This window comes from Rattus norvegicus, chromosome 10 (assembly GCF_036323735.1).
Source record: "Rattus norvegicus strain BN/NHsdMcwi chromosome 10, GRCr8, whole genome shotgun sequence".
Taxonomy (NCBI): domain Eukaryota; kingdom Metazoa; phylum Chordata; class Mammalia; order Rodentia; family Muridae; genus Rattus; species Rattus norvegicus.
Genome location: NC_086028.1, coordinates 5,726,691 through 5,736,449, shown reverse-complemented (window position 1 = coordinate 5,736,449; position 9,759 = coordinate 5,726,691). Strand labels below are relative to the sequence as shown.

Below are 9,759 nucleotides of genomic sequence, written 5' to 3'. Positions count from 1 at the left end.
TCCACTGAAAAATACCTCTTACATGTGGGTGTTTACATTTACATCAAAATTAAACAGAACCAAATTCCATAACTCTAGGCACAGTGCAATGCTCAATAGCCACAGGTAGCTAGTGACCACATTATAGCTGATGACCACATCTGGGCTCACTGATTTTAGCTGTCAACTTGATACAACCTAGAATCACTTGAGAAGAGTCTAATGTGGAATAATCCAAGCAGGTTGGGGGAATTGCTTTGATTGTTAACTAAGGGAGGAGGAAGATCTAGTCCATTGTGGGTGGTACCATTCCCTACGCAGGGACTCCCAAGCAGCATAAGGGAGGAGAAAGCCAGCTGAAATCAAGCAAGCAAGGGTTGTACAGGGCAGTCACACAACAAAGCAGGGCCTAACCTTTATCTGGCAGAAGGGCACTAGCCTGGGCAACTCCATAGGCAGGGGCTGGTCCTGTATTCCACAAAGCCCCAGCTGCCAGCTTAGGGTCAGGCTTACAGGTGATATTTACCAGGCAGTAAACATGTAATTGTTTAGGTGCTCTATAAACTCCTCCGCTTAGGATTCCAATCACTACAGCATGAATGATGAATAACGGGCCTCCAATATCTAGGTTCCAATCTCTGGAACTTGTGGATGTTACATTAGATGGAAAAGGAGATCTTCCTTTAGTAAAGGATCTGAGAGAGATTGACAGAGACTGACAGAAATAGATAGGCAGAGACAGAGAGGCTTAAGTAGTGTAAGTTGGTTCTGAACTCACTGAGTAGCTGAGGGTGACCAGGGACTTCTGATACCCCTGCCTCCACTTCCTTGGCGCTAAGATTACAGTTGTGTGCTACTAGGCCCAGTTTATTTAGTGTTAGGAATGGACTGTAACCCAGGGCTTCATGCATACCGGGCAAGCACTCTACCAACGGAACTACACACCCAGACCTCGCATAGTAAAGGATTCAGAGGTGTAAATCGCCCTAGGTTGCTGAGTAGGCTTGAGATATTGTTACAAACGCCCTTATTCTTGAGAGGCACAAGGAGCGCTGTGCTCACACACACCTCCATGCTTTGTTGATGCTGTGGTTAGGATGGAACCCACAGGTCTGTCCGTGCTAGGCCGGAGCTCCACCAACTGAACTACAGGAAGCCAGGATGTTTATGATAATTCGTTACAGTGATCGTGGAGAGCCATGTACTTACTCTGTTCTCAGAGTCTGTTGTATTTGGATCCAATGGTCTGATGGGAGGGGAAAATAAAGTAAATGGCTGAGGGTGTAGCTGAGAGGTAGCGCTTTTGCCTAGCATGTGCAAGGCCCTAGGTTCCATTCCCAGTACCAGAAAAAACAAAGGGAAGGCAGTAGGTACCAAACCTCTAAGTATGCTAGAGATGGGCAGGATGGACAAGTGGGCATGGCAGAGCTGTGAATGTTTCTAAAAGGATCAGGGGTTTAGGCCACTGGCAAGCGTACTGCCAAGTCACTTCTCCATCTTGGACCTGCTGCCTTCTGATGCTGAAGTGCCAAGCAGGTATGTGATCTGACCAAGGATAAATATGGCTGACTCGAGCATCAAGCACTTTCTGGCTGGCTCCCCCGCTGCCCCGATGCATTTGCACTTGCTGTTCCTTTAGCTAGAACTCTCTCCCTCCAGAGCCTCCTATGGCTGCCTGCTTCTCAGCATCTAGTCGCAGCTTAATAGTCACCGCCTCAAAACCACCCGCCCCCTCAACCGTGGGGTTGTGCTAAAGCATGAGAACCCTTGGCCCTGCCCCGAAACTCTAGGTTCAAAGGCGGCTGGGTCTGTTTAACTCATGCACACAGTAGTTGCTCCGTGTATTTCGAACGAAGGAGTTGGCGAATGAATGAATATGCAGCTTGGGACCAATGAGTCAACATACCTGATCTTGGCTTTCCTAAAGGCCAGCTCCTCTTCATTGCCGAAGTCCAGGGACACATCCTCAGTATCATCCACTAGGCCCTGGGGAACACCAGGAACAGATAGGTGGCAGGCCATCTCGAAGTGCACAGGTAGCCTTCATGCACGAGCACCCTTTCTTCCCGGATATATCTCTGTGCTCCTCCTAGCGTTATTCCCTTAGTAACCTAGGCTTTCCCCACCCTCCTTACTACTAGGGGCCCTGTTCAGTCTAAGCTGATGCCAGTGCATCTACCTCCGTGAAGATCTTTTTCATCATTATCCTGCCAGTGCGGCATACCCCTGCAGCCCTACCTGCTTCATTCTCTCGGGTACCACTTGACCCTACAGCACAGCCTCCAGCTCCGCCCTTTACCGCCCAAGGTTTAGGATGCTCAGCTAGCAGCTGGCTTGAGCTCCAGCTGGGAATCTCAGCTCGGTTGTCTATGGGGGAGGGGCTCGGTAGTGCGCAGTCGCGGGCTGGGGCGGAGCCAGAGAGGATTCCCAGGGAAGCTGGGGCATCCGTATAACACTCAGAGCAGGGTTCAACATGCAGGATGCAGGACTGAGCAAGGTGCGGGACCCAGGACAGTGAGGGATGATGGCAGTGTGTGTGTGTGTGTGTGTGTGTGTGTGTGTGTGTGTGTGTGAGAGAGAGAGAGAGAGAGAGAGAGAGAGAGAGAGAGCAGGACCCAGGACAGCGAGGGATGATGGCAGTGTGTGTGTGTGTGTGTGTGTGTGTGTGTGTGTGTGTTGTTTGAAAGCATGAATGTACATTGGTATCCAGAAGCTGAGCTCAGGTTGGAAGCAGAGTTTGCTGGCTCTATAAAAAATGAATTCTTCTGTACCAGGCATAGATAGTAGTACAAGCCTGTGACATGCACTCCTGGAAATTTGAAGCAGAAGATTGCCTGGCTGCATAGAAAAACAAAACTAAACCAAACAAAAACCAGGTGTGATCAGCATCTAGTTGCTTGGCTTGGGAACTGCGGTATTGACACAGAAATGGGCACACTGAGAAGAAGAGCTATAGCCATGCGAAGGCCTTACTGGCCTTCAGAGTCACTGTGTCTCCCCTATGCCTGCCCTGCCATTTCCCAATTCCCACCCCACCATCTACACAATCTTCCTTAGCCCCCATATCCTTGCTTCATAGTTCCCCTTTCTTCCTGCCCACAAGCAGTTGTTAGCCTGACTCCTGGTGACCCCTTATTGGGCCACAAACTTCAAGCTTCAGTTTCTCCCTTCCAGGCCCTGCTGGAGTGCAGTAAGGAGCCACCTCGCCTTGGATCCTCTGGCTGTGCCAGAGCTGCCAGCTGCATACTCCATTCTTTAGGCCACAGAGATTCTGTCTCGAGGGAAGGAGGAGGGGACGCACTACTTCTAGGACAGAAGACCGTCTTAAAGGCCAAACCTTTTGAAGTGTTTTCCAAACCGTGCCTGACATGGTAATGTTGGCCTATAATCACAGAACTTAGGAAGGCTCAGGCAGGAGGATCATAAATTTTAGGCTAGCCTGAGATACAAAACAAGTTCAAGGCCATCCGGGGCAAATTAGCAAGATCTTATCTCAAAAAGTTTATTTAAAAAAATGAGATAGGAAGGGCGGGGTGGGAGTGTATGCACAAGCAAATGATTTGGGTGAGTGCTGGAGTGTTTGCCTTGCATAAAAGAGGCTCCTGGTTCAATTCCCAGTCTCACACACACACACACACACACACACACACACACACACACACACACGTACATGCACACGCACGCTCACGCACACACATTTGCCTGTGTATTCATATGCAAATGTATAATTTCCAAACCCAGTATCAGTTCTACCAGTTTCTGAAATCTCTGCTGCTCAGCTGACAAGATGGTCCACTCACAGCCCAGCAGACTGCCAGTGCTCCCAGGGTCAGACCCAGGGCCTTCTCTCCAGCTTCCTACCTGGCAGTGTTGGAGGAAGGGCCTGGGTGTCTGCTGGAATGGAGTCTGGTTCCACTATTTGGGCAGCAGAGAGTTCAGTTCTCAAGGCCTCAATTATCCCGGAAGCATTAGCATCTAAGCCCACAAAGGCAGGTTTTTCTGGAAAGTGCTGTGGACTCTCCCCAACCCAACAACATTACTCCATTGCTGGCTCCAGGCCCAGATACGACACCGAGAAACCACAGCCACCAGGAGTGCCGTGGGCAGAGTATCTACCGTGGAGGCCAGGTTGGGGTAAGAGGGCATTGTAGTACATTTAGGGGCTTTTCCTCTGACCTGAAAGACTAGCAGCTGCTGGTGTCCGTTGAGTTGGGGCCAGGGGGTGGGAAAACCCCTAGGAAGCCCCGTCAGGGCTAACTGACATTCTCAGGGTGGGAAAGCTCTGGACTGACCACTCCATCAGCCATGAAGGTCACTGTATGAACATGAGGTTACCCTGTTCTCCACCTGCCCTGGGCTGCCCACACAGAGCAGAGGACAGGAGGGCAAAGGTCAAGAACCGTGCAGGGAGTTTATCATTGGCTCTGAAGCCGGCTCCAGTCACACTGTAGGTAGGGTTTTACGTCTGAAGCCAGGGCAGCATCTGGCAGCCTGAGTAAGCTAGGCTCAGCTGCCTGTCCCATACACATACAGAAAAGTGGGTGAGAATGAAAACAAGAGATTTAATCAACACACCGGGGAGAAGCAGGTGAAGGGGCCCAGTGACCCCAAGTTTACCTTCAGGGTACAAGGGATACAAGCCTTAGGTTCAGTAGAGGGAGAGCTAAGTCAGGAGCCAGAAGCATCCGGACCAAGCAGTCCTGGCTGAGTCCCTCACTGTTCAGCGTGTGCCAATCGGTCTGAACACTGTTACTCCCAACACGGATGTCAACAGGGAGGCTAACCTGGTTATTCCGAGGTGGGACCTCACTATCACAGGCTGACTTCATCTGCAGTTGGTCGGCCTGAGAGATTTGCAGTTCTGGAGTCCTGGCGACTGCAGATTTAGCATGCTGTCTTCAGTCTTGAGGGGGATGAAGAGAGACAGACAGGCCTAAACACAAGGAGACAAACACAAAGTGGAGGAAGAGGTGCCAGGCTTTCCTCTGCTCTTAGGGAGAGGGGCTTGTGATGAGTCACCTGTTACTAGGTAGATTTGAGAGTCTATTCTAGCTCTTTGGGGAATTACCTTTCATAAGGGAAATAGTATGAGTATTTGGAATGTAGGGATACTTAGAGCAGAGACTTGTGGGAAACACTAACCTTTTCTCCCATGCTCTTTGTTCCTCCACCTGCATGAGGAAGGGAGCAGAGCCCCAAGGCTCAGTCTTATTTCTGGTCCTGGAGCTGAGTCTTGGATCCCCAGCAGTCCCTGGAGGGTCTTCAGACTTGTACAGCCATTGAGTTCTGGAGACCCTTGAAGTTCAATGTCTGATTTTCAACAGGTCTGGATGGGACATCTGTGCAGGAGACACCATCTGTCTGGCCTCAGTGCCTGCATCTATAAAGTGGGACCACACTTCTGCCATCCAGGACTGCAAGCAACTAGACACAGTGCATATAAAGAGCCCTTCTCTGAGTAGAGGCTCAGCAAACTATCCCCTGGTGACTGATTTAATGGCCTTTACAGAGGAGCTGGGACCTGAGGAACCCCTGTGAGCACAATGGCATGAGTCTATGTCTAACCTTCCATGAGGTATCTGTCTCTGCCGCAGAACCAGTGAATAATACGCTTCAAAGGAGCGAATTTAAGAAATATAAGTTAGAGTTTGTTTGTTTGTTTGTTGTTTGTTTTGAGATGCAGTCTCATGGAATCCAGGCTGACCTCAAACTCATTCTGTAACTGAGAATATCCTTCTACCTGACCCTCCCAGCTCTGCACCCCAGTGTCTGATTTTATGTAGGTCTGAAGCCCGGTCCTAAAAATAGCAAAGGACCACTAGGTTGTAAGTTACCTTGCCCCAGCATTTCAGGGGCGAAGGAAGGTCTCCTTTGTTTGAAGAGATAAACCTGCTGGAGCCTGCTGGAGCCTGCTGGTCCCTGCTGCAGCCTGCTGGTCCCTGCTGGTCCCTGCTGGTCCCTGCTGGTCCCTGCTGGAGCCTGCTGGAGCCTGCTGGAGTTTGCCCTTCTGGGACCTGTGCAAATTCCGCCTCCTGTGCAATGCTCTTTCCTTCTATCTTTTCTTAATTTAAGATTTTAGCCAGGGCGTTGGTGTCTTATACAGCCTAGGCTGGCATCACACTTTTGGTTTGGATAGCCATGAACTTCTGATCCCTTGGCCTGCCTTGTGGGTGCAGATCTCTGGGATTATGAGTGTGTGACACCACACTTGGCTACTAATTTAGTTGTGGTTTTATTTTCGTTTTTGTTTTGTTTTGTTTTGAGACAGAGTCTCATATAGCCCAGGCTAACCTTGAACTCAAATCCAAGAGTGATGTTGAATTTCCAACTCTCCTACCTCCACCTCCTGAACTCTGAGATGTGTACTACCAACCCCGGCTTATGCTGTGCTGGGGGCGAACCCCATGATTTGTGTATTTTGGGCAGCACTTTACCAACCAGGCTATATTCTTTCTCAGCATCCTGAGCTCCCCTTTCTTGTTTTATTCTATCTTGTTGTAGTTTCATGTAAGGTTTCTCTGTAGCCTCGGCCGACCAAACATTTGTCATCTCCCTGGCTCCTTCTCTTCAGTGCTGGGGTGACAGTGTGTATCAGCCGATGCTTAGTTCCAAGGTCAGTTTAGTGAAGGTAAAACTCTGTGCAAAACGAATAATCCTTCGTGTGGCCTGGATTCCTTGCTTCAAATCAGTAAGATGCAGCCCTACCTGGGGATAAATGGAAGAGTCATTCCAGGTGATGGGGCAAGAGGGATCTTGGGGAATGTTGCCATGGACATGGAGTGCTCAGGGTAAACAGCTACTACTACAGATGGCTTCATCTGGCTGAAGCTCCCCTAGGGCTGGGGGTGGGGCTTCCCTGTCTGATCTCAGTCCAGCCTACTTCTAACTTGGCTTTGACCTTCAGGGCCACATGGCCTTACCATCAGGATAGAGCACCTGTGTGCAAGCTAAGTCCCTCTCAAGTTTTAGGATCTAAATGCCAACTGGACTTGTTTCTGTTCTAGCAGTTTTGGTGATCACTAATCCTCTTGTTTGAACTTTCAGCTCCCCTAGGACTTACCTCCAGAACAGGGGCTCATAACCTGCAGATCGTGACCCCTTTGCGGTTCAAACCATCATTGGAAAACACGGATATTCATATCACAATTCATAACAGTAGCAAACCTGCAATAGTGAAGTAGCAATGAAATAGCTTTATAGTTGGGGGTCACCATAGCATGAGGAACTATATTAGAGGCTCACAGTGTTAGGAAGGTGAGAGCCACTTCTCCAGAAGAATGAATGCAACTTTTCACTGACGATGGAAGCTTCCAGAACATTCTGGGCACTTAGTGCTGTGTGGTTAGTGAGGGAAAGGTATACAACTCTATGAAGTACACCCATCAGTGTCTGCCCAGCGTAGAGAGCATGGTGATATTATAGAACCGGGGAGCAAAGAGAGGTCCAGATACCCATCCAGGTCCTGTCTGAATCTCCAATCCCAACCCCCCACATTGCTCGAGTGCACACATGCGTGTGCACACACACACACACGCGCGCACACACACACACACGCACTCCTAGTCCAGGGCCCATTCTTCCCGGCCAGCCCCAGCTCTCAAACATCTGTTCTGTATATATCCAGGACACATTTAAATCAGGAGATTCTAGACCTGAAGCAGTGGGGGGCTTGGCTAGCCTGGGCTGGACAAAGTCCAGTTCTGAGGACTTTCTCAAGATTGCTGTTACTATTTGGAAGAAGTTCAAAGGTCCTGACCGGCAGACAGTAGGGCTATGCTGTCTTTGACCAAAAGGGCTGGCAGGACTCAGAGGGAGCAGTCAAAAGTCACCATTTACGGGAAATGCACCCGCTGACAAGAAAGAGCGGTGGGCTGTTTGCCCAGCCCTGGCACCTATCCAAACTGGATGAGGAAGCCACATGAGTCACAGCAGCTCTCCTTGGGCAGCATGACAGAACTCCATGGAGTGGCCCGGGGCACGCACCCTGGCCAAACACAAAACGATACAGAAACACTACTGGTGGTTGGTGAACAAGGCTGCACTTAGCTAGTTTAGGTTTGAAGTTAGGTTTGACTCTGGGATATCTCTGGCAAGTCACTAGCCCTTCTGGGCCTCAGGTTTGTCACAAAATGAGATTGATGGTGCTGGGGGCAGCTAGAACAAGCAGCCCTCTTGCCATCTGTTAAGAAGATAGATTTTATATACCCTCAGGAGTAGCCTGCAGACCAGACCTGCGGTCATCATCTGAGATTCCTTCTTCCCAGATAACTCTAACTTCTGCCAAGTTGATAACAACAGCAGCAGCAACTACCTAACTAGGACAGTAAGCAAATGTCAGCAGACTGATTTTGCTGCCATTTCAGAAGGTAGACTGTGGCTTTGAGAACCCTTTGTGCAAGCCACTTAAGTCAGGAGGTTAAGAAGTCAGAGAAACCACTGGACAAAACGGGTCTTGGGTCTCTTGCCTTCTGCTCCTGGCTCTTTTTGTCACAGAATGTAGAGAAGAGGTCTCTATCAAAAGTGACTTGTGCAGTTGACAGCCCAAAGCCACGTCTGAACTTCAGGTATGTTTGAACTGAACTAGAAAATCCAAAGCGCCCAATTAATGATTAAACAAGTGGAATTTCTGGCCAAGGTCACTTAGATGTCACCATGGTGAGATTCCCCATTCAGTGATTTCTTTCAGGACTGGACGTTGAACCTGTCCCTCAGAGCAAGTGACCAAGACTTTTGTCTCCCAGTTCCAGGGGCCGGGAGTCTGAGGTCAAGGTGTCAGTGGAGTCTGCTCCCCTTCAGCTTGTCATAGGCCTCTGTCTTCAATGGCCCTGTCTCCAAAAAGGATCCCATCCCAGGGGACTGGAGTTTAGGACTTCGATGTACAAATAGGAATGTGTTAATTTATTGGTTACAACAATCTCACAGAAACATCTCCAGAGAGGGAAGATTTCTTTTGGTTTGTGCATGTTCATGTGTAGGTTCAATCTGGGGTCACTTCATCCCATGCAGGAACCTAAGGCAGATCTAGTACAGCCATTCACCCTCTGACAGCAAAACCAGAAGAACGGTCAAAGACTGTCTTACTGTGACAATCCCGATTCACAGCGACTTGAGAAGAAGGGATTATTTGGCCTACATTTCTAAGTCTAGCCCCCTGAGGGATTCAGAGAGCAAACTCAAGCAGGAACTGAAGCAGAGACCGGGGAGTGATGCTGCAGCTGAGGGGGTCTCTGTAGGTGTCAGGAAAGGGAGTGAACTGTCAAGAGGTGAGAATGGAATTTGGATCAGACTGGCTTTGTCAACCCAAATCAAGACTTCAGGAATCTTGTATGAGATGGTTTATTCCCAACAATGTAAGCACAGTAGGATTCGGAAAAAGATTTCCTTGATAACACAATCCCCAGTATATTCAGAAGTAGAATTATACCAAAATTTGACTTGGGGTACAAGTCGTTTCCTCCAAGAAGATAGGTTCCAGAGATAGGCTGCGTGTGCTAGCTTAAGGGCCAAGGGAAGACTCTGGCTTGACTCAGACATACAGACGGTCTATTAGCCATCTCTGTCCTGGTTTGGAAGCTTGGGGAGCCCCCAACTGGAAGGGCCTTTTAGATTACTAGCCACCTCTCGCCCTGGTCCTGATTGCAGGCACTTGATGTGGCCTGGCCCATAATGCAGTTCACCAGGCCAATTCCCACATCCCAGCTCCTGAATGGAAGAGCGGGTTTGTTATTTGTTTGTTTTACAGCTTTCCCATTGGAAAGACAATCCCACACAGTTAACATG

General features: G+C 49.3%; 1 protein-coding gene across 2 annotated transcripts in view; it reads right to left on the bottom strand.

The window, feature by feature from the left end:
• Positions 1-2,350, bottom strand: part of Tvp23a (trans-golgi network vesicle protein 23 homolog A) — a 35,903-nt gene extending 33,553 nt beyond the window's left edge. Inside the window, 2 exon segments of one of the 2 annotated variants that reach the window (NM_001393687.1) lie at positions 1,886-1,965; positions 2,218-2,350. In NM_001393687.1, coding sequence (NP_001380616.1) covers positions 1,886-1,965; positions 2,218-2,226 — 89 coding nt within the window. In that variant the 5' untranslated portion in view covers positions 2,227-2,350. 2 annotated transcript variants of the gene reach the window in all.
• Positions 2,351-9,759: the final 7,409 nt, after the last annotated feature.